Source organism: Sus scrofa, chromosome 4, assembly GCF_054392235.1.
Source record: "Sus scrofa isolate SSC_HxYL_T2T_F1_AM1 chromosome 4, Sscrofa_HxYL_maternal_Yorkshire_Landrace_v2.0, whole genome shotgun sequence".
Classification (NCBI taxonomy): domain Eukaryota; kingdom Metazoa; phylum Chordata; class Mammalia; order Artiodactyla; family Suidae; genus Sus; species Sus scrofa.
In genome coordinates, this window is record NC_139386.1 from 110689658 (window position 1) to 110714621 (window position 24964).

Here is a 24964-nt window from a genome sequence, read left to right on the forward strand (position 1 = left end):
TCATGAAGAAAACTTAGTATATAGCTAAAAGAGAAAAGTCACCTGTAATTTTATCCTTCGAAGAGAAATATGGTTAATGTTTTAACATGACTTCTTTGGAATATTTTTCCATGCCTTGCTACCCTTTTTAAAAATTGAAAAATCTTTTATAGCCCCTTTGAGCCCAGTTCCTTTTGCTGTCCCTCACATTATCCAATTAGTGCTTTCCTGTAAGTACTGGAAACTTTTAGTCGTTCCACATTGGATCGCAGCTGGTAGAACTCGGCCTCTCCAACTCCTCCTGCAGCGGCCCTGCTGCTCTTCTGAAGAAGCTGGCCACGGAGGGAATGGGCTTTGGGTTGGGGGGTGGGAGGAGGGTGAAGAAAGATAACATCCTCAAACGAGTCCGGCCAGATAGCCCCCGCCCTTTGTAATAGCCCACAGATAGCAGGATTCCTTATAAACAGGGCTCTGGTCTGACCCTGACCTTGAAACCATTTTTCCTTATTAAACCTCTACTTCTCTGGCTTGTGAGCTTCTGTCTTCCTGTGCCAGCATCTCTCGTATCTGCTTCTCCCTGTGGGCCAGCAGCCTCTAAAGTGTCAGTCCAGGATGGGCTAGGGCAGCCCAGCACTAACTGTATGGGTCAGCAGAACCAGCAGGCTCTTTTGACATCTCTGCTTACTTTCTCCTGGTGCCTTGAGTCCAGAGGTGTGCAGGGAATTATCCATTGATTTATTGATACAATGAAATTCGAGATGAGTGTTTGCGGGGAAGAGGATGCCGGAGCCCACTGGTGGGCCTTTGTGACAGTCCTGCAATGGCAGAAAAGGCTTCCAGCCCTGGTGCGGAGCCTCACAAAAGTCCTCAGAGTGGCTGAGAGGAAGCAGGCGATGACTCTACCAGCCGCCAGCCTGCCCAGCACTGCCTGCGCCAGCCACTCAGCCTCTCCATGAGCCACACGGCACACAGACCATGCTTTTTCAGAAAATTATTTTTTCCTTTCTTGCTTTCCATGGAAACCCAAAATAGCAACCAAAAAAAAAAAAAAAAAAAGAAAAAAAGAAAAGAAAGAAAAGAAACAAACAAAAAAAACCACCAGTCTCCCTTATTGCCTGCAAAACCATCCCTAGGCAGTGCAGTGCAATGATCAGTGACCGGAGAGGTCTAGACGCCTCTGAAACAGCTTTCTCACTGGGCGCTGCTCGCTCAGGAGGCGTAGGCGGGTTCTGAAGTTGGCATGTTTTCTTCCCACTTAGAAAAGTAGGTCTTGCCCCCTCCCTGGTCTCAGAGTTCATCTTGCTCTTGGTGACCCGGCGGCTCAAACACAGTCCCCTCTCACTGTGGTGTTGGTGAGGAAGTCTGAAGTGCCCGGCAGGGGACAATAAACAGGGAGCAGACGCCTTCGGGGGCTGTTACTGGAACACTTTGAGACGCCTCCTGAGCTGGGCTGTGTGTGCCCTATAACCGCAGGGCAGCCTGGCAGAATGGAGAAACTCTGCGCTTGGAATCAGGAAGCCCAGTTTTAACATCACATCAGGGACCTGGGGTTGGGGGTAGAGGCTGCGAGCACATCCTTTCACCCCTACCATGAAATGATGAGCTGGTTTCTTAGGGGGGCCCCCTCCAGCCCTCAGCATTCTGCGGCCCCAGGCTTCCCGGGTCATACACACACTTTCCCCTCCCTTGTAAGAGCATGCTGTTTACCTTTCAGCTGGCAGGGTCGGCTGTCATTGCTTTTGGACTGTGGTTTCGGTTTGGAGGCACCATGAAGGATTTTTCATCGGAGGACAAGTCCCCAGAGTACTTCTACATGGGTGAGCGACTTCAGCTTTCCTGGGCTTCAGCTGGGGCTGCTGGGCTTAGAGCCGGAGCCTGCACCCAGGCTTCTGTGGGAGGCGGGCAGAGGGAGAGAGGAGGCAAACCTGAGCCCTGTGTGCCCACCTGGCCCTGGGAGGGGGCTGTGCAGTCCAGGCAGAGAGGAGAGGGCCCTGCCACCCCTACTCAGCCCACCCCACACATGGTTTATCCCTCTGCTCCCAAAACCAAGGAAGACCAGGAGGCACTGGGGTGTTGTACTTCTTTCAGCCTCCTTAAGAAAAGAAGGGCAGCATGTCACCACAGTTCATTTCCAAAGACTTGGAAAACCCTCTCTGCCCCCTGAGTGAAGCAGAACACTACCAAGTCAGTTATTCACTCATCCCTCTGGGGTGATGGGGGCTCCTGCCCAGTCAAGGCTGGGTATTTTATATGTGTGGTCTTAAATTCTAAATTGTCTAGAAGAGACACATAATTCAAAATGAAGAGACATTGCAAGATGTGGAGACACTGATCTTAGTCCCTCCATGACTGGGGTCTGCAGAGGGCAGGGGCTGGGGAGGGGGAGAGGGCTGCCCTGGGGAGAGGCCTCAGTGGGGGAGGGGAGTAGCCTCTCCCCCCAGCTGTGGGAAAGGGCTGAGGAGGGAGTGTGAGCCTGGGTAGCCTCTAATTCCAAGACCATGGCTGAGTAGGGCTGAGTGTTTCCCCCTGGGTTTAGTTCCCTTGGATCTACTTCTAGTCCTCTTTGGGGGCCTTTTTTTCTTGCCCCAGCTAAGGGCACCTGGACTCTAGATTTCAAAAAGCCCAAGACCATCAGGGCTAGGTGATAGCCCTATGGACTGGCTGTTTTAGGATATGTGCCTGCCATAGAGGATGCTTCAGTTGCTTATGGCAACCTCTGAGCTTAAGGAGAAGCAGGGTTTTGTGCAGAATATCTGCTCCAAATCCTAAAAAGAGCAGGGTCTGTTTCCTGGGAGGGATCCAGAGTCCAGGCCCCACTCAGAGCCTCAGACGTCCTCGTGAAGGAAGAGCTGCTCACAGCTGTATTACTTCTTCTTCTGAACGCCCTTCCCACACTGCTCCTTCCTGTGAGGACAGCATCCATGTCAGTGAGGGCACATTCAGAGGAAAGTAGCAGAAAGCCTACCAAAAGTTGGTTAGCAATAAGAACATTCCACATTTCAGCAAATCTTAGATGCAGTTTTTGGTAAAATATCCAATTATTATAAGTTCCATTAAGAAAAAAGGTAATGCTGCCCATTTAGCTATAACATAAAAGATATATCCTAATTGCAGAAGCATTAAAATATAAAATATATGTACATACCTCAGAATTGTTAAGATGTGATAAAAGAGGCCTGGAGATGGAGAATCTCCAGAATTAATTCAGGGCTCAAGTAAGTTCTCAGGGACCCAGGTGCTTTCCATCTTTCTGCTCACCATCCTCTGGCTATCCTCAAACACATCCCCTCAAGATTCCAAGATGGCTGCAGTGGCCCCAAGCATCACATCCTCTTACAGCAACATCCAAAGGAGAGAAAAAGGAAATTTCACCTCATGTGGCCCTTTTTAGGAATGAATAAAACTTGTCAGGAGTTCCCCAGCAGATTTCCCTCTTGCAGCTTATTGGCCAGAATTGCATTGTATGTTCATGCTTAAAGCAGTCAAGGTCAAGAAAAGGATTATTGTGACTGGCTTCCTGACTCACTGAGATTCACTTGCGGAGGGGCCCAGGCTCCCCAGAAGGCCTCTGACACTTGGGCCAAATCAGAGTTTTATTACAACAAAGAAGCAGAAGAATCTGCCATCATACTTAACACTGAGGTGCTCCTTCCCACCCACGTGGTTTCCAGGTCGTACACGCCCTTCCATTCAAAAGGTGACACACACAAAACCTCCTCAAAAGCATTCTCTATCCCAGAGCAGGTCCAAGGGCCCCAGAACAAAGCTCAGCCTGTGCTTGTCCTGCACCATCTCCAGGAATCAGGGGCACACTCAGGGGACTCACAGGAATAAGCAGAGGAGAGTAGAAGGAATACATCTTCCTTCATTTTGCTGAAATTCCAGGCACCACTTCTTTCATAACTATTCCCTGAAATTTCTGACTCGGTTTCAGTGGAGTCAAAACTCTTCCCATCAGATTAACCACAGCAAGAGTGTAATCCCATTTTAAAGGGATTCTTGCCTCCCCAGATGTGTATGGAGGAACCATTCAACAATAAAAAGCCAACAACAATCATGAGCACATGTTAAGTTCTAATGAGCGGAATGAACGCGACCACTGAATTGGGAAATGGAGCTGGCAGGACAAGCCTCAAGGTGGAGGGGTGCTTGACTGGGACCTTGGAGGACAGGGAGGTTTCAGATAGACCAAGTTAGGGAGAGCTTTATACACGACTCTGAATCAGGGTTGGCGAGTACACGGCAGACAGTTACCATCTCTCCCTTGTCTGTGGCAGTTATGGCCAACTCTTCAGGATGTTCTTTTAGGGGAGTCTTCTGACCCTCACTCTTCTCAACCACTTAAAAACTGATGTTCAGGGTGAATGTTGATGTCTCCCCCTGTTCTGAATTCAGTAGTAATTTCAGGCCAGTCCCATTAAGACAGTGGAAGTCTTTTGCTCCTGAAATTCAAGCACATAGGGGTTTAGGGTATTAGCATTCATTCTGTCTACTTGTCCCGTGTTGTGGGTTTGCTGGAACCCTATTTATCTCATCTTCCTTCTGGGCCAACTGTCCGGACTTTCCATCAGAAGCTGCATTTGTGCCCTCAGGTGGATGGGGAGGAGTCCACCCTGAGTTAGAATCAAAACATGAGAAAACATCAAGCAGTTTCAGTTACAGTCTGATTCTCCTTCAAGGTTTTTGGCAGTAATTAACTGCCTAAAACCCAGCCACCTACTAACCTCACCACCAAGATCAAGGTTGAAAGATTTAAATCTCTATGAAATAATTTCTGAGTTTGAACTAGAAATTTTCAGCAATAGTAAGGAAAAAAAATTTTTTTTGAAAGACCATGAAGACCTGGGTTATGTGAAAAACATAAGAAAGGCAATCTCCCTTTCAATGATAATAAACATCTGGCTATCTAAAAATCTCTCCATGGTCATTTCAGGTTTTGGATTTCATCACATATTTGGTTTTGTGCAAACATATGTATGCATTCAAAATGCCTCTATTCTTTCCATGTTTTGGAGGCTCCTACATTTGGGGAAAAAAGATCACCTATCCATGGATACATCAGCCAGCATTTACAGTCCTGGGCTCTAGGGTCACACGAAAAAAGTATGAGGAAGCTGTATTTGCCTCCACGTAACTGGCAATCTATTGAAAAGACTCACAGACTTAACACATTTCAATTAAAATGGAAACTAGTGTGTAACTAAGTGCCAACTAAGTGTTATTTGCAGTTGATGGATCGGGGTCATTCTAAACTGGTGAGGTCAGCAGGATTTGACTTAAGTTTGATGGACCAACCATAATTAGAAGAAGAGAAAGACTAGGGACTGGAGAGATCTGGGGCAAGGCTGCACGAGGTATGTCTGTGGGGCAGTGATTAGCAAGCCCAGGCCAGGCAGAGGACCCTCACCAGAGTGTGACAGTTAAGGCTAGAAATGCTGGGACAAGTATAGAGGATCTTGAATGGCAGGGTTAGTTAATTTAATAAACTATGAAAGGATAATTTAGGATTTGGGAGAGGGTACAATATGCATGGCATTTTAAAGAGATTATTCTGGAATGAGGGGGGAGGACAGAAAAAGACCAGGCTAGATTATTGATATAGTCAGGCCTGAAGAAATAAGGGAATGACCGACCCATGGTGGATGCAGCAGGAATTGTGAACAAAAGCACAGAAAGACAAAAAAATATTCTTAAGCACTATTAAATATTATTATTAAGCAAACATTGTTAAACTCAGGAAAAGAGGAATCAAAACAAAAAAGATATCAGTGATCGTGTCAAGCCTGGAAATTGCAATTCATGGTTTTCGGATGGAAACCTGGGTTACAGAAGTACGGGACCCTACTGGGTCAGAAAAAGGGGCGGGGATGTGGGGTGAGGGGTGACAGCCAGTCTAGGGGAAGCCTCTATCGGTGTTGCTCCAGAGACAAAGCGCTGACGGCAGTTTCACAAGTAGAGATTTAGGCCCTACCAAAGAAAACCTTTTTAATGACCTGACAAATCAAAGCAGCTGAGAAGACTTCTACAGATGAAAGTGATCCCTCTGATATAACAGCATTTAACCCCAAATCAGAATGGAGTATTTATCAAACAGGAGATTCCTATGTTGAGTAGGAGGGTGAACTAGCTCAGTATAAACATTCCTGATCCTATTTCCTAATCTAAACTAAAGCAATATGAACTGCCAGCGATGCAAGAAATTGTCATATGTTTATGGACATATCTGTCAGAGCTCTTCATTGCAAATAACAGAAACTTGACTCAAACTGTCTTGGGCAAAACAAAATTTTTGACTCACATAACTGAAAAGTCCAGGATTAGAACTCCTCTCAGGGACACCAGTGATGTGATGGGATTCCAGTCTGTAGCCATCTCTGCTCTGCTTTCCTGTGGCTCCAGTTTGGGGCAGGTTCCCCCTGGACATAATAAAATGGCTGTTCTGGGCACCAGCCCCTGAGTAACCCTGGGAACAGCATACTCTTCCTTCCACCTGATCCAACTAAAGTCCCGGGCCTCCCTGTCATTGGCAATCTTGGGTCCAGAGCCCATGCCCATACCCCTCATTGTGACCAGTTGTTAGGGACAGGCTTTTTGGGGAAGCCTGGGCTTCACGCCTGCCTTGGAGCTGAGGGGAGGTGGCCCTCTCCAACCACATGGACCGATAGTGGAGGAAGTTCTTTGTCTAACTGGGTGGGGAAAACAGTACCCCCAGCAGGGCCTGAATACTTCTTGCTTGTTCTTGGTGGCCTGGGGCATGGGTAGAGCCTGCCCACCCTTGGTTCTTCTTCCTCAGCCGCAATCTATCTCTGTGAGTCACCCTTGGAAGGCTGGTGGTGAGGCTGCGATGGTCAGTGCTGGAAGTCCAGGGCGGTGGGTCATCCTAGAGTCTTAGCGCTAGGCAGAATAAGGAAATGAGGACCAGGGAGTGAGGCAGATGGAAGGGCTGGCAGATAGCCGTGGTTTTCCAGCCCTTCCCGGTGGGGCTCAGCCCACCACCCAGGCCTACTCACACCTTGGCCTTTGCTGGGTCTGTTTATTTCCATGCACTGCCTCTCTGGAGAGTGCCAACAAGAAAAAGTCCTTGTGAAGTCAAGGACCTTTGCTCCATTTTAAATATCTCTTATAAATAGAGCAATATACTTGTTTGCAGAAATTGATACTTCTTTCCTCAATAAATAATTTTCCAAAGAGGAAAGATACCAGTTCTCTAGCAATAAAACGAGAAGAAAAATACACCAGGATACCAGTTTTATGGACTTGCATAGCAAACAGAGTGAGGTAATAGGCCCAGTGTTTGGAAAATCTCACTTCATGTCACAGGGTGCTGCGCACTGATCCGTGTATTTTCTTTTCGGAATAAGTTCCAGAACAGTCAGCCCATGAAACGCTTATCACCCCCTTATCAAGAGCCCAGGGGAACAGGCTTGGCACCTTCAAGCCTCTGAAAGAAGGACAGCCTCTCACAGAGAGGGACCCCGGGCAGACACGTGGTCTAGCTCCCAGCCTCTCCACTTTGTAGGAGAAACCCTTCTGCCTCTGAGGGGATACTTACCTTTCTGGGACCCTTGGCTTCAGCTGCTTGGTGGTGGGAAATAAGTCTCTTTTTGTGATAAAGATCCAGAGGTGACTTCACAGCCAGAGACCAGCGTGGAGAGGCTCCACGATCCCCTGAGGGGACTTGGAAATGAGGACAGGCAGCCAGGGTTGTCAGACTGACTATGCCCATCGCCTCTTCTCCACGACCTCTGAGTTCAGGCCAAGACCTGGAGGCTGACCTCAGGTGTTGTGTCCACTGGCTGCTCAGGTAGAGAAAGGAAAGCCTAGGAAGAGTGGAGCTGGCAGCAAGAGAGGCTGGGTGACTTAGTGCTTCCAGACCCTCTGCACGTTCGTCTTCTTCAGCGAGCTCTTGGGAGAAGCCCCCAGTGTCTTCCAAGTCCCACCAACATGCCCCTCTGCCTTCCTATTACAGCCTGTCACTGGGGCTGCTCCTTAGGGGTGGTGGAGGCAGGGTTCAGACACCGCAGGGGTCTTTCTTCCAGGAACTCAGAGCGGGGAGCAGTCGCCTCGGCCCTGCCCGGAAGGCTGGAGCACATGAAGTCACGTCTGCTAGCAGGGGACAGAGGACGTCAGCGGGTTTCTCCACGAAGGGGCTGCCCACACAGACTGCAGACACTGGCTCTCCGGGGTCACAGGCTGCGGATGCTGTCCCTCCCTGGGAATCTAGCCTTGCAGAGCCTGGCTTTGATTGTGGCTGGTTATATGTATAAGGAAAGCATTCCAGTGCTGAGTGTTGAGGGACTGGCTTGCCTTTTTAAAAACTCTGACTTACTCTGGTAATGTTTTTTTACTTGTTGATTTTTAATTGTACCTCGGATTCATAGTAGTTACAGACCACACATGGCCATAGCTTATATTCTTGAGACAATTTCTCCAAAGCCTTTTGACAAGAACTTAAGAATGGATAATTATTGCCACATTGCCGAAAACAAAGCTGAGGAATAAGAGGATTTACCTAAAGCCACAGCTGGCAGGCCTGGATTTCCAGCTCCCACCCTTGTGCTTTGAGGGGAAAAACCCAGAAACCATCAGTGATAGACTTCTTGGGCACTTTTCTCAAGGAAGAAGAAAAAGAAGCTTCTGGGGAGTTCCCGTCGTGGCGCAGTGGTTAACGAATCCGACTAGGAACCATGAGGTTGCGGGTTCGGTCCCTGCCCTTGCTCAGTGGGTTAAGGATCTGGCGTTGCCGTGAGCTGTGGTGTAGGTTGCAGACGTGGCTCGGATCCCGCGTTGCTGTGGCTCTGGTGTTCCTGACCCCTAGCCTGGGAACCTCCACATGCCGTGGGAGCGGCCCAAAGAAATAGCAAAAAAAAAGAAAAAAAAAAAAGAAGCTTCTGGCCATCTATAAAATTGCAAAACGAACAGATTTCTAGCTAAGGGAGTCACCATTCTTCTGAGTCCCTCCTGAAAGTGCAACATAGGAGTGAGGGTGTGAACTTTGGAGTAGAACACGGGGTTCAGCTCCAGTTTCGCCCCTCACTAGCTGTGCAATCTTAGGTAACTACTGAACTTCTCTGTGTCTCAGATTCCTCCCCTGTGAAATATGAATGCTACTTCTACACACTTCTTAGGGTTGATGTGAGTGTGAGACGATGTAACCTATGAAGGTGCTTGAGGGCAGCACCTGCTGTGTAGCGAGCCCACAATATTAGCTGTTGTGATTACTGCGGTGAAGGCAGGCCGAGGAGGGAGTCAGCCTGCAGGAGGCACGATGACGTGGGAGAGTAAAGAAGGAGAGAGAAAGGAGTGGTTTAGATGCCATGGAGTCGGGGTGAGAGACTTGCTGATAACGCTGAGGCTTCATGGCAGCAGGTTCCTGAGATAATGCGTGTCAAGGTCACAGTACATTGGGCACTGAGGCACCCGGTCGTTACTCTTAGTGTCGAAGGGCTCCATGACTAATGTATGTTAAGCTCTGGAACAGCACTCAATCACTAACACTGCTGTTGTTTTTTAGCAAGGACCCAAGTCCTTACCTTCCCCATAAACTAAGTCCCATCCAGTATTCTAAATATACGTATAGTTATGTGTGTCCAAAGCAAGCTGGCGGGAAGGGAAAGTTGCACAGAGGTAGAGAAAAAAATATTTTTAGATGAAAAATGGTCATTAGCCAGATATGTAAAATCATCTGTTGCCAAGAAGCCACTGAAATTGATGACCACTCTCCAGTCTCTAGAAGGGGAGCCATTTCAAAATGAATTGAAGCAGACAAGGCTTTTAGGAGGTCACAATCTCCTTTTTATGTTAACCAAAATGATGCTTCTAGCTTCAAAAGAAGAATCTGAAACCTTAGAAACAAGTGACGGAATTGTCAGGAAACTGATGGTGGCATGTCGCCTGGAGATCACTGGCATTGCAAGGCCCAGTTATTGGTGATAAAAATGCAGTATCAAAGTGTTTTCTTTTTTTCATATCAAGGGAAATAGGACTTAGAAAGCATGGGGGAATTGGGAAATAGGTCATACACTTGTCACAAGACTGCTGTGGGAGCAAGAGGGCTCTACAGAAACCATCATGAAAATGTGACTGCCAACTAATGTATTCATTCAACAGCTGTGTTCCGTGGGCCAGATCATAAAAAGGATAAGGTATCATTGGAAGCTACAAGTGGCCTCTTGATATGCAGAGTATTACAATTAGCTTTAGAATTAAAATCAGCAGACCCAAGAAATTTGCCACATGTAGAATTTCTTCTGATTTTCCCTTCAGCTCTCACAGGCAGCACTCATTTGGCAACAGGCTGAGTTTCGTGGCCGCACTTGCATATGGAGATTTGCTGGGGAGTGGCCTCGGGAATTGGAGCAATGGGGGCAGTTTCAGGTGTTTGCTGTGGGCGCTGGGGTTCCGATAGCCTAAGAATGGAATATTGTACAAATAAGCAACATTTCCTAGGGAGCTCTTACTTCCCAAGGGCAAGGAGCTGAGCGAGCTTGTTTGCAGTGGAGAGCACCTCTGTCCTCCTCAGACCCTGGTGCCTCTGTCCACTGTACCCCACCCTCCTCAGGAGCACCCTCTTACCCAGATTCCACACTTGCCGGAGCCCTTCCCCAGGATGTGCAGCATGTCCTCATCACCTGAGCAGGGAAGCACCCCGCCCAGTGCTGGCTTCTTGGATGCTTGTTTGGATGTATCCCCAGCATGTGTCTCTAAGCAAAGATGGGCCATGTAGACAACCTCTCCAGGACTTCAGATTGGATTTACTCTCTTTATCCTCTTATCCAACAAACACTGCCCGAGAAGTCTGTCTTGTGCCTGGCATATTCTAGGTAGAGTGAATAAGATTAACATCTACAGATACAGACATATATGAGAACCCACAAAGGCACACAATGGAAAGAGTGGGCTAGAGCCTATCATGACGAATTCCCATGTGGCTGGAGTTGTAGGATGCATAAGGATCCCAGCATGTCTACTCTCTAGTCTGTGACTCTAAGCAGAAGCTCTAGACTGTGTCATGTAGTAGTGGGGAGGCAGTGAACATTGTAAGCAGGAAGTCAGTAGACTAAGGTGCCCACCCAGCCTCCCAGGAGACGTTCTGTGAGGTACTGTTTCAGTGGGGTGGAACTCGGGGTGCCAGGTCTATATCTCCTGTCTGGAGCCCTCCTGCCTCTCTGACCCCTATTAGTAAAATAGAAGTACTTATAATACTAGCCTTACTTAGTGGGGCTGTTTTGAGGAGCCAATGAGATGATGGAAATAAAAGAGCTTTGAAAAAATAAATGTTTTAATAAGGTGTTTAGGTAGTGGGGCCAACAATAGTATTATTTTAAATATGCTATCATTTCTCTCATTACCACATCTATTCCCCATGAAATTATTTTTTTAGAGAAAAGGAAAAGGGAGGAAGTGGCAGAGCCTTGTTGCAGGAAATAAATAAATACCTGTCTCAGGACCTTAGAACAGCCTGGCTTCCCCGACCCTGAAAAGGGCCCTGAGAACAGCCTGGGTGGTGCAGGAAGCAGAGCAGCCAGGCCAACCTCCCTGCGGGCCTGTCAGGGAACAGAGAGCTACCCACAAACCACGAAGCACCCAGGGGGCCCCCGGAGGCACCCTGCAGGCTGGCCTCAGGGCTTCCCCACAGAGGTGGGACGCCAGCTCCCCACCCTCTCATGAGGGGGAGTGGTTTCCAGGTGACTCATAGGAACAAAATGCAGAAAATAAAGTAGAGGCGATTGGCATGATTCTAAGCAAGTCAAGCGCCAGGTCCCATATTGTGTTCTAACTTATCTCAGGATCAGAAAAGGAAATAAAAAACGGCTTGCCTTTATTTCTCTCAGAACATTTATGCCCTTTTCTTTCTCTGTGAGAACAGCTGTTCCTGTGGCTTGACTTCAGAACTAGGTGAAACTACACTGAAATTAAGGCCACTTATTGCTGGAGAGGCGGGATGGAGTAATGGTGATGATCTGGCTTTAAAGACAGATGGGTATTTTATCCCAGCTCCACGATCTTGGGCAAATCACTTAACCTTTGGGGGCCTAGTTCTTCTATTTTAAAAAATGGAGATAATAATGGTACCTGCTTCATGAAGATTAATATATCAGTGCCAGGTGCTTAGAACAGTGCCTGGAAAAATAAGCCCTTAATAAATATAGCTGATATTACATTAATAATAACATTATTTGGTGTATATGACCTTATCACCTACCCTCACTCACTGGCGATTTCCTTTTTTTTTTTTTTTTTGACCACACCTGTGGCATATGGAAGTTCCCAGGCTAGGGGTCCAGTTGGAGCTGTAGCTGCCAGCCTATACCACAGCCACAGCAATGCCAGATCTGTGCTACACCATTGCTATCATGGCAATGCCAGAGCCTTAGCCCACTGAGCAGGGCCAGGGATGGAACCCACATCATTATGGATACTAGGTGGGCTCATTACCTCTGAACCACAACAGGAACTCCACTGGCAATTTTCATATAACACTTACAGCCTTGCTTGTATCCACTGTACATGGTATTACCCTCTAAAGTTTATCGTTCACACAAAATCTTATTGCCTTACCACTGTGTCCTCCTCCACCCTCCTCCTTGATTAAAAGCCCTCTTCTTCCACACCACCTGCTCCCTGCTTCCCCAACTGTGCCTGGGAAGATCAACAGTCCCCTTCCCTCCTAGATTCTTTGTCCTCAGGGCCTCTCATGAGAAGGAGGCTGCCACTAAATCTAGAAGCCACGGGCTCCTGGGAAGGCATGAGTTTGTATCTCAGCTCTGGCACTGGCTCCTCACTGTCCCTGGTTTCAACTTCATCAATTTCATGTGAATGGGACCAATAGCCACTTGACAAGGGTGGTGGAGCTCTGGAAGGTAACGTGCCTGGCATGTAGGAGGCACTTGGAGATGATTAAGAGCATGAGCTATGGTACAGATGTGGTGTCCAATCCTTGCTAGTCTTGTGACCCTGAGTGAATTCCTTCACCCCTATAACCATGGGCTTTCTTTGTTGCCTGGGGATAATAGTAGCCCCTACCTCTCAGGATCCTCCTGCAGGTTAAGTCAGGTATATGAAGCCCTCAGAAAGAGGCATTCCACAAGGGTTACCTTTTCAGAATTAGCAACTGAAGGCTCTGCCAGGCAGGATGCCTGAAGCATTGGTGGTGGGGGCTCAGGGAGGGCCGATCTTGAGTGGTCAGTGTCTCCTCTGGCCTCTTCCCTACAGGGCTCTACGTACTGGTTGGAGCAGGGGTCCTGATGATGGCTGTGGGCTTCTTCGGGTGCTGCGGAGCCACACGGGAGTCACAGTGTGTTCTCGGATCTGTAAGTGGGGCAAAGGGGCGAGGACTTGGCCTGAAGGGAGCTGGATGTCTGGCTTCCAGTGCCAGCTCCTCATATCCACTGAGGCTTTGGCACTTACTCCCTCTCCCTCAATCTCACTTTCTCCATCTCTTGCATAAGAATGATATTATCTTTGTCCATTTGGGTCATTAGTGTGAAGATGTTTGGAAGAAAAAGTGCCTACTAATTATTTCACAGTGAGTGAAGCAGCACCAGGATTCCTGTAGCCAGGGAAGTGCTGTTATCTACAAGAAAAGTATTGTTGTTTGAGATCAATAACTTAAGCAAGCGCACATCCCTCTTGCGGTTTATTTAACAAGCAACCTCTGTTTTTTGTTTTGTTTCATTTTTTTAAATGCAGGGAGTTCCCATTGTGGCTTAAAGGTAATGAACCCAACAAGTATCCATGAGGATGCAGGTTTGATCCCTGGCCTCACCCAGTGGGTTGGGGATCCGGTGTTGCCGTGAGCTGCGGTGTAGGTCACAGACCCAGCTCGGATCCTGCATTGCTATGGCTGTGATGTAGGATGGCAGCTGCAGCTTCATTTTGACCCCTAGCCTGGGAACTTCCATATGCTGAGGGTGTGGCCCTAAATAAACAAATAATTTTTTTTTTATGCAGTAATTTCAGTTAACTGCTATACATCTAGTGCCAGTGTGACCTAAGGAAGAGGAGCAAGAAGAAAATTCTTGCATTTCTCCATGAGGAGTCAGAAACAGCAGTTTTGTTAGGTGGCCTCGCCTTACTCATTGCAATCTTTGAGGTTTGAACTGTGGCTGCTTCTTCTGATCTCTTGCCATGTAAGGTTTCTAACTCACTTCCTCAGTTCTCCATTCTTCCTCTTTCCCTGTTGCTGAACATCTCACATCTTATTTATCGCTGAACTTAGTTTAATCAGAGCAGACCCATGACATCAGGACAGAAATATGTCCAGAGGAACACCTGTCACCACTTCTCCCACATCCTCAGAGAGGCCTTCCACACACGTAGTCTCGGGTCACCTTCTCCCCAGACCCAGCCCCGTCAGTCACTCTCTATCTCCTGGTCTTATTTTATATCTTTATAGAACCTCTCTGTTCATCAAATATTCATTGAACGTATGGGTGCCAGGCACTGTTCAAGGTGGTGGGATTTCTATATCACTCTCTGAAATTATCAGACTCACTTTTTTATTGCTTCCTCATTTAATAAGAACAGAGGCATTGAGATCTTATCTTCACCACTGTCCCAGCACCAAGGACAATACCTGGCACAGAGCAAATGCTTAATAAACAATTGCTGAGTGCATTAATGAGTGAATGAATGAATGAACTACAAGGAGACTAGGAGGCCAAATGCTTCCTGATAGATCTGTTCAAACTAATAACCTTGCACAGTGTTTTTCAAATAGAACTAGAGTCAAAGAAATTAATCAAAAAGGTACCAAATTAATGAAGTGAATATTTTCTCTCCTCTACAGTTTTTCACCTGCCTACTAGTGATATTTGCTGCTGAAGTAACCACTGGAGTATTTGCTTTTATAGGCAAGGGTGTAGTAAGTAAATATAATTTATAATTGTTTTTTAATGACATTAAAGTATTCTCTTTATGGCAAAGGCTTTGAGAATATTGATACACACAGTGATATTCTAAAGCTAGTTAACCTCCACAATTAACATTTACACAGAACTTTTTAACCCAAAAGTGTGGTTCAGATTTGAGCATATGTGTTTATGTATGTGCATGCATATATGTGCACACATATTTCTGGGCAGAAAGTTGCATAGCTTTTTTTAGATTTATAATGGGGTCTGAGAGGGGGATTTTTGTTTAAAAAAAAAAAAGGATCTCTAATTGAAGATAATCCCATTTGGAATGTGGTAGAGGTTAGATCACAGACCTGAGGATTGGGGAAGAACACGCCTTCTCATCCCTTGCTAGCCTGTCCTTTGTCCTTAGGGTTTGGCCTGCATAGAGGCCAGGTCATCTTTAAAGACTAAAGCCTGTCCCCTGGTTGCTGGGGAAGCCAATTTGTTAAGATTTGTGCTCAAATTATAGGTGTACAGAATGGGTTATCCAGAGAGCCCACAGAGGAAAGGGCCTTTCTAGTTTTAAACATGCAGTGGGAAAGAGAGGAGTGAAATGGAAAAGGAAGAAGAATAGAATCTTAAGTTTACTATATTTCACAAAAATTTATGTGCCACCAATATTGTGTTTACTTTAGATGTTAAAAATGGTAACCATTTGGAATAAGTAAATATCACCTCCCCAGGAATATTTCTGAAGTAACTAGTTATATTTGTAGGTTAGAGGAGTTGGATCTTATGACTTCTTGAAGTCCCATGAACTTGGGGTCAGACACTCTGTGTTTTCTATATTTGAATGCTGAAACAGTTTTCATTGGTCGTGAGCACCTTTTAAACCATATCATGAAAAGACTTGAGTACGTGTAGCCAGTGGAGTCCCAAGAATGCACAGGTTCCCACCCTGGCTGTGCATCGGGATCACCTGGGTGAGGCCCAGGAGTCTGGGGTTCAGTGTTGCTGACATCCATCCACGTTTGAGAACCTCAACTCAAAGAAATCTTGCTAGTCTATGAAAATTAAGCTCCCCCCCCACCCCGCTTTTTAGGGCCACACCTGTGGCATATGGAGGTTCCCAGGCTAGGGGTCAAATCAGAGCTACAGCTTCCAGCCTATACCACAGCCACAGCAATGCAGGATCCGAGCCACATCTGCAACCTACACCACAGTTCATGGCAACACCAGATCCTTAACTCACCGAGCGAGGCCAGGGATTGAACCCTCAACCTCATGGTTCCTAGTCAAATTCACTTCTGCTGTGCCACAATGGGAACTCTGAAAATTATTCTTGATTAGTCTATCCTTCCATCTTCAGAAGTATCTCAGAAACTCCAGAATCTTTAATTTGTTCCATATATGCAGAATTATCTTAAAATATACATAAACATATGAAAAGGCTGTATTTTTAAAGGGTGGGAAAGAGGGGATTTTTCTTGATTGTCAGGAGAACACTTGAAATTTCCCACTCATATCCCTTCATTTTTCCGGTATTTTTTTCAGGCTATACGACATGTTCAGACCATGTATGAAGAGGCTTATAATGATTACCTTAGAGACAGGGAGAAGGGAAATGGGACTCTCATTACCTTCCACTCAGCGGTAAGTAACTTTACTTCTTCCTTAAAATCACATCTTCTAAATATTATGCATGAGCCAGTTTCCCCCAATCACCTGGATTAAAAATAAGGATACATTGAGTGAAGTCAGGAAGCAGCAAAGTGTTTCAGGCCTCGTGAGAGCCACACTTTGCTTTATATGTAGAACCTAGAAGAGAAAGAGGCCTGACACAGAGTCAACAAGGAGAAGTCAAAACATCACCCAAAGTGACAAAAGAGCACAAACCAGGACACCAGAGGAGCTGCCCCAAAATAAATACCAGGTTCTCTCAAGGGTGGTCTTGTGATGGGACAGAAACAACCATGACTTTTAAGTCAGAGCTGCAGCTCTGCCACTGAACAGCTTTGCGACTGGGAGCAAGTTCCTTGCCTCCCATCCTCACTCAGCCCCATCATTCCTAAAAGACAGGCACACTCCTTTTTTCCTGGGATTCCCTGTGGGAATGGGCTGTCAGTGCAGTGCTCTCAGCTCACACACAGTTCATCAAGGAAGGCTTCCAGGGCAGAGGGGCCAGGCCAGGATCATCCTGATTTCTCAACCACTGTGACATGAAGAAGTAGCTATGAACTTCTGGCCAGGTGTTTCCAGGTAGCCCAGTTCTTGTCTGTCACAGATCTGCCCTGGAAGCTGCCAACCATTTATTTATCCTGTTCTACCTCAGATACCCCAGGGACGTCAAGCAGCACACATGTTCCTTTGTCTTTGAAGGGCAGCCCTAAGGCAGGACACCTGTTGGATGGCCAGTCTTTTAGCTGCTGGGGTTTTCTGTGGCCACTTCTCCTGTCTGTCCCAGATTGTCCCCAGTTAATGAGCCTTTCCTGAAGCTCATACTTTAGCTACTCAGTAGGGCTGAAAGAATCTGAAGACCCAACTCCTGTTTGAAAAACAGCAGTTAACACAGACACTGACAGCTAGCTTCTTGCCTCATTTGGGTTGCCTTTAGTCACTTCCTATCATAAAACCTGGACAACTTTGGTGAAGTCGTTTTCTTGTTTTGCCAGCAGGACTCTGTGACTCTTCACACTCTCTTCAGAATAGCTATTTGCAGTGCAGCAATGATGGGCCTCAGAGCTGCTTTGCTGCTTCTCCCTCCTTGTCCTAAAAACTCTTTTCTGCCTCTCTAGTTTCAGTGCTGTGGAAAAGAAAGCTCTGAACAGGTCCAACCCACCTGCCCAAAGGAACTCCTAGGACACAAGGTAAGCTTCTCTACCAGGTTCCTATCGTGACTGTGTATAAAACAGTTCTTGCCCTTGGGGTGGGGGTTGTGATTCTAGGGGGCTTCTTCCAGTGGCTTTTGTGCCTCAGCTTTATTCTATATGTAAAATAAGCAAAGCAATGCTGTGTCCCAGTCTTCTGGTACCCTACAGAATAACAGTGTGCCGATTTGCCAGTAATGATGCAAATGCAGTGGCATTAATTAGGCTCACCAGGGCCAGGGGCATGTACCTTAAGAATGCTGCCCCCACCCTTCCATGGGTGTCATGACACAGATAAATGCTTCCTATATTAGTGCTATATGGCAGGCACTATGCCAGGTTCTGAAAGATACATGGTCCTTACCTCAGTGGCCTCGCGGACTAGTCAAGGGAGCTGGTACTGTGCCTGAAGTCTGCACAGAGTACAATGGAGACACAGGGGAGTCAGGAAAGCTTGGCACAGGATGAGATCCTTGAGCTGATTTTGACAAAGGAAGGTCGTTCTGGGCCCCCAAAGCATGAGGAACAGAAGCATGATAGTGTGAAACTCCAGGACTGCAGCAGCACAGGAAACATAGAGGGAAGAGTGAGGAGGATTTCTGGAGAGGCAGGCAAGGCATGATTTTACACCTGGAAGTCTGGGGAAGCCCTTGCTTTTAGCAGAGGGTTAACATAATCAGTTTTGCATTGTGGAAAGAGCACTTGAACTGCTGGGTGTGATGGGTAGAACTGAAGGCTGAAGACTAATGAAGGGAGGCCACCTAGATGGTACTTGGGGTCACCCTGGTAAGAAAGGATGAGGAACTAGAGCAAGTCACAAACAGGGCATGGAAGCAACAGATTCAGAGATGTCCAGAGGTAGAATGTACAGGCTTGGTGACTGATTGAGTGTGAGTGGGGTGTGAAAGAGAGGTAGCTATGACCTCAGACTTCCCCTGGGCAGAGTGGGAAGGTAAAGGCATGAATACAAAGAAAGGAGCAGACGACAGCTTCAGTTTCAGTTAGTTTTTGCACCTTAGGTGCCTGAGGGACCTACAGGTACTCTGAGCTGAAGACACAGTGTAGGTATCCCAGCATATTAGTGGTGGCTGAAGCGCAGGAGTGGATGGGAACGCCTAGGGGGAGCATGTAGAATAAGGAAAGGTGGGCTGCAATACTCTCATTTAAGGAGTTAGGTGAGAACAAGCAGCCAGAACAAGACTGAGGGAAGAGTCAGAGTCAGGGAGAGTCCAGAGACAGTGCTCCTGGGAAGTGAAGGAGGAGATGATTTATCAGTAAAGTCAAATGCTGAGAAGAGGACAAGGAAATAAAGGCTGGAAACAATCCAACATGGATCTGGTGCTTAGAAGATCCATAATGATGTTTGCTATGCAGTCTCCATTCAGCGGTTAGGAAAGCACAAAAACAATGTGGGGAACAATGTGGAATCTAGAAGCGTCTATATGATGGTCCCTCATGTTCTCATATTTCCTCATCTTACTGCTGAGTTTGTTTTTCACGGAAAGAAACTAGCTGTGAAAGAAAGGAGGGGACATGGGCAGAGCTAGAGGACAGTAATGGAGGGGATTTGTGTTTGTTTAGACTGAAGAATGTGAGCATGGTGTTAGGTGATGAGAGGAAACGTCAATGGAGAAAGAGAAGCTGAATGTGTAGGAAGGAAAGGAGATAAGTGACAGCACAGGTTTCTTGGAGAGATGAGAGAATGAGATCCAGAGCCAGTAAAGGGGTTAGTTTTCAGCAGAGAAGGGCACGTCTTTGGCTTTGATGAGAGAAAAGGGAGTAAGGAGCGGTGTGCCTTGCTCACTTTGTATATTCACTGCGCCTGGTCCTGGATGGATAGGGTGTGTACATTTTTAGGTGCAGGAGACAGAGACTGGAAGAATTTCTACAGGGTGACTCGAACAAAGGAGCCACTATCTAGAGCCGTGGTTCTCCAACTTTTACCAGAATGTATTGTAATTATTTTTGTGAGTCTGTGTCCTTCTTTAAATTCTGAGCTCCTCAAGGATGGAAAAAACCATGTCTTACTATCTCCATATCCACCACACCATTCCAGTAACTGATGCAAGGTAGATGCTCAAGAAATGTTTGTTGAGTGAATGAAGTATTATAGATGTGAGGATAGTGGTAAGCGTTTCATACAGCTTATGTGAATATTAGAGAGCGCTAACCAAGAGTTTCGCTGTGGCACAGTGGGTTAAGAATCCAATTGCAGCAGCTTGGGTCGTTGCAGAGGCGCGGGTTCCATCCCCGGCCCGGCACAGTGGGTTAAGGATCCAGTGAGGCCACAGTTGTAGCACAGGTCACAGTTGTGGCTCAGATTCAATCCCTGACCCAGGAAATTCCATATGCCACAGCATGGCCATTAAAAGAGAGAAAGAAAGAGAGAGCTCACCACTGTCAAGTAAGAAGACCTGGGTAGCCAAAGGGCAAAATTGGGTTGAGAGACTACCTCTGAACTTAAGAGGACCAAACAGAAGCAGGAGAAATTAATTACAATTACAAGTGATCTTTTCTGCCCCATCCAGTTTTCCTATGGAGGTTCTTTAGACCTGCCCTGCACAGGTCTCCACGGGGCACAGATGAAAGAATACGGCCACTCAACCCAGCCACCATAGAAGAGAACAGTCCTCTAACTCCTGACACCTGGTTTTTTTTGGTTAAGTTTGAACATGTACAGACTTTATAGCTTCTTACTAGGTGGTGCGTACCTTGCATAGTAAATCAGACCAAGTGTGTAGCAAGTCTTTTAAACCATAAGCGACCATCCAAAAGCAAGAAGCTATTACTTGGGGGAATTTTCCTTATTTTTTACTTGCTGAAAGTAAGAAAAGGTCCCGTCAATTTCCCCCAATTTTTAAGTGCCTCAGGTCCTAGAATAGCTTCCTCCAGCCAAGTTTCAGGGCTTTTAAGTAGCCATTGGCCTAAATAGGAAAATTCCACCAAAAGTAGAGGATTATAATTTTCTCCCAGACTGCATTTTTGCTTTAAAGTTATCAGAATGATATCAAGGAGGAATGGTTTAAATGTGAACAGAAGCTGACGGGGTTATCTGTCACAGGATGCTCTGTAGAGGAGGAAAGGATTGGGTCCAGGCAGTGACTCACACATACCTTTGGTTTTTATTCTTTTTTTTCTTTTCCAAAACAGAACTGCATTGATGAAATTGAGACCATAATCAGTGTTAAGCTCCAGCTCGTCGGAATTGTCGGTATTGGAATTGCAGGTCTCACGGTGAGAAAGTCCCAGAATGTACCTTCTTTGCCCTCTGTGAAGCCTGAATCTTTGCATCTTATTTCTCTTCAAATGTGATATGGCAGTATCTTAGGAGCAATTTCTCATAAAAGTCAAAGATGTTTGTTGGTAGGACATCTAAGAACAAAACTAATGAGATACATCAATGTTTAGTTCTCTAAATTATGATACAAATTTCAAATTTCAATTTTAAACCACTTATGACTTTAAGTTGATCACTGCAATAACTTCCTGTTTTAAGGCCACCAAACTTAAGCAAGACAAGCGATTTTTAATTCTGGGCCTCTCCCTTTGTTAGAAATTTAAAATAACATATCAGGTTAATCTCCTCACCCATGATTTGCAAAAGCCACATAGTATAGTGATTAATAGTGCAAGCTCTGCCATCACACTGTCTGAATTCAACTCCTTGCTCCACAAGCCTGAGATCATGGGAAAGTTTCTTAATTTCTCTGTGCCTCAATTCCTTCATCTGCAAAATGGGGATTTTAATGTACCAATCTCCTAAGATTGCTGTGAAGATTAAGTGGGATAACACATGTAAAGGATTATTAGGAATTAATTCATATGAAGTGTCTAGAACATAGCACTCAGTAAATGCTAGCTCTCTATATAACCTGAGTGTTCCCAAACCCAGAACCCAGGTAGAAGGAATAGCATTTGTGGGGGTGTGAAGCATATTGCATCCGCATACCTGCAGGTGGCTTGGTACTTCTAAGGTACAAAAGAAGGGCATGCAAGAAGGCTATGGTAGGAATAGCAAGAGATGTCACTGGAGAGGGCTGTGTGGTCCACGTAATTGAGGTCTTAGTGTGCTCTTTTGATAGGATGGGCTTTAGCCTTAAGGTAGAGAGTAGCCACTCAGGTTTGGAACGACCTGTAGTGCAGTGTGGAAATAAAGTTGGAGGGAAGAAAGATTGGATAAGATTAAGATTTGAGCCAGTAAAGAGGTGATTTTCATTGTCCAGGGGACGAGTGATAATAGCTAATGCTAAATAGTACTTATTCTCTCTAGCCCTCCTATGTAGATTAATTCATGGCCTAAGCTAAGGCAGAGGAAACGAGAATTGTGAGGAAATCAATGAATTGGCAGCTCTCAGGGGACGCAAAATTCTCCTTTCTGTATTTAGAGCACAGAGGGGTGGGGCAGTGGCTGAAAATACTATGCCGAGGGCCCCCAATCCAGGTGCTTCTCTCAGGCCCTTGGCACCTGCTCTGGGACTAGCCTGATGGCCAGTCTGTTGCTTCCCAAGGACAGTTCTGAGGTAGAAGATTTGAAAAAGTGTTCCATAACAGAGGTAACAAATAGACCCTCCCAACATCTATAGTCTCAAGGAATGAGCATTCTAGAAGTGGACATTCCTGATTCATGACAGTGGCAGGGTGAGCCTGAAAAGTTTCTTTCTGAACTGATCCCTTTAGAGTACAACCAGGATAAAGCAGGAGTTGCATCTAGCCTTACAACCATGGGAAAGGGGAAATGCCCTCTGTTGGCCATCTTGAATCAGCACCCATAGTTTTCTGCATAAGGAAGAGTTGCACAGTGTAATCAGTTCACAAAATGCCCATTAGGTGTCACCCCTGTCACACACTGGTACTGAGTTCTGTCAGCCAGAAGCGTGGAGTCTTACTTGTGGCTATTCCCTCAGTCTACCCTTTCCCTTCTGAAATAACTGATAATACATGCCTTTTTAAATTCAGCATTTATAGATCCTAGTGTGATGTAGGATGGGATTGAGAAGAGAACCAGAAAGTTATGGTACTGATTTCTTTGAATCAACATTGATAGTAATTTATAAACATTGCATCTACAGATATCATGCCAAAGGCTCTGCAAAATTGGAGGGAAAATGACTGGGGACAAGAAGGATCTTTTGACATCCTTCTATTCAAACCATTTAAGTAGCTATTGGTTTTGCCAAGTATTTGGCTTCTCAAAGAGGTATTTAATAGTTAGAAGGTATCAGTAACACCCATAGTTCAAACACCTCAGTTCATGGTTTGGTAGGACTATTGAGTTAAATAATGAAGCATCATTTGCACTTAAAAATAAACCAGGAATAAAGAGACGCCCATTTTTTCATTTGTGGTCACTGTGGCAAATATTCAAGGCTTTTCCAACAATAGAAAACTATTTAGACCACAAGTGTATTTAAACTAGTGGTTATGAACACATTTTCCAAAGTAAAAATATAAATGAGATCTTGGATGAACCTGAAATATAAAATTCCATTAGTAGTAGTAGTATATTGGTCTTCTATAACTACTAAGAACTACTCCATAAGCTAGAACTAGAGCCCTTTTCTTAAAGCAGAGCCTTATTATATTTTAACAATAATAAAATAGGAATGTATTAACATATAAAAGTACCATTTATTACCAGTAATTATTGTTTATAATTACTTGTTAAATTGAGTTAGACATCCAAGCAGTTTACAATCAATTTTCATCATTTGAATGTCATTAAGAGGTGATTCCTTCTGTTTCAGATCTTTGGCATGATATTCAGCATGGTCCTCTGCTGTGCAATACGAAATTCACAAGATGTGATATGAAGCTACTTCTACATGAAAATTGCAATGTAGAGCATACAAATGTCACAGGAGCTGTCTCCTGACTCATTTTTAATAATCAAAGGACATCAGGATCTAAAATAATTTGCTGTCAATTGTACATTTGCACATGTATGTATGTTTGGCTAATTACTGGCATAGCCCTTGAGTGAATGCCTGTGTATGTTAACTGAGAGCATATTCATGTGTGAGCTGTGTGTTTCTGGTATATGCATTATAAATAATGAACTCTATTTGCTGGGAATTTCTGATTCTTATTATGTGAGAGGAACAACTTATTTAACTCTCAGAAAAAGATCAAAAACCTTTGATAAACTTTTAAAACTTGGCTATTTAGAAAAAAATGATAGTGCATCAGTTTCTCAGATTCTGGCCATAGGAAGTTAGATACAGAGAATACAGGGATTTCTAGTTAACAGAAGCAACAAGCTACAAAAATCGAAAGATCATGGTGCAGTGTTAAAAGTGATTATGTTTGGATTAGGTGCAAGGGTTTCCTGGGATTTTTTATATACATACTCTCCCAAGAATTTAGACCTACGCACATCTATAAAACTAAATATAGCATGGAAAATCTAATTTGAATAAGTCATACTTTCCTAGTATTTAAAAACAAAAACCTCGCTCTGGAAAGAGTGTCACAGAGACAATCATGTGCCCTATAAAACTGAGTGTTTTTAGGACTAAAAAACAAAAAGAACTTTTAACAACTTTTTAAGGAAATATTTTTGTTCTTTATATAAAGACTTTTAAATATTGCTTTATTACTTTCCTTTTCTGACTCTGCTCTTCTGAACTACTGCAACAATCATATCCACAAAAGGGCTTTTATCTCAAACTTTTCTGGTGTTTTTCCAGATGTAAGCATAGAAAGACTAAAGCAAGAGATCTGGCAGTTGCAAATTGTGGGAAAGAGAATTTTTACTGGCACTGTATATTTGAAATACCTCATAACTTGAGTTTACATATTTTACTAATTTTTGTATTTTTCTTATTTATTCACCTAGAGAAGTCTTCTTTATAGATTAAGAACTACAATTTTCACCATTTAAAATATACTATATCATAAGCATTCTTGGCCAAACCAAAATAAAGAAAAACATCCTCTGCCAGGAGATTTTGTGCATACAACAGAATCAAGCAAGGAAACAAAAATACTTAGACACAACGGAAATATATTCTTTCTGTGCAAGTTCTCTATAAAAATAAAATGTTCATGTTCTTTATGGTGTTGATGCTTTGTTTTAGGTATGCAATCCCAATTTGCAATCTAAATTGACATATCTGCCCATTTTTAACAACATGGTACATTTAGTAAATCATGGAGTTTTTGAAAATTACATTTTTTTTTTCCTTTTTAGAGTCACATCCGTGGCATGTGGAGGTTCCCAGGCTAGGGGTCGAATCGGAGCTGCAGCTGCCAGCCCACACCACAGCCACAGCAACGTAG

The 24964-nt window shown here is 45.0% G+C and overlaps 1 protein-coding gene across 3 annotated transcripts in view; it reads left to right on the forward strand.

Annotated features, from left to right (window-relative positions):
- Nucleotides 1–24740, forward strand: part of TSPAN2 (tetraspanin 2) — a 39144-nt gene extending 14404 nt beyond the window's left edge. The window contains exons 2-8 of one of the 3 annotated variants that reach the window (XM_001927979.6): nucleotides 1694–1796; nucleotides 13195–13292; nucleotides 14771–14845; nucleotides 16374–16472; nucleotides 17615–17686; nucleotides 20837–20920; nucleotides 23431–24740. In XM_001927979.6, the coding sequence (XP_001928014.2) occupies nucleotides 1694–1796; nucleotides 13195–13292; nucleotides 14771–14845; nucleotides 16374–16472; nucleotides 17615–17686; nucleotides 20837–20920; nucleotides 23431–23496 (597 nt within the window). In that variant the 3' untranslated portion in view covers nucleotides 23497–24740. The remainder of the gene's footprint in view (nucleotides 1–1693; nucleotides 1797–13194; nucleotides 13293–14770; nucleotides 14846–16373; nucleotides 16473–17614; nucleotides 17687–20836; nucleotides 20921–23430) is intronic. The other 2 variants (XM_005663555.4, XM_085023511.1) reach the window with 2 other exon arrangements.
- The last annotated feature ends 224 nt before the right edge of the window (nucleotides 24741–24964 follow it).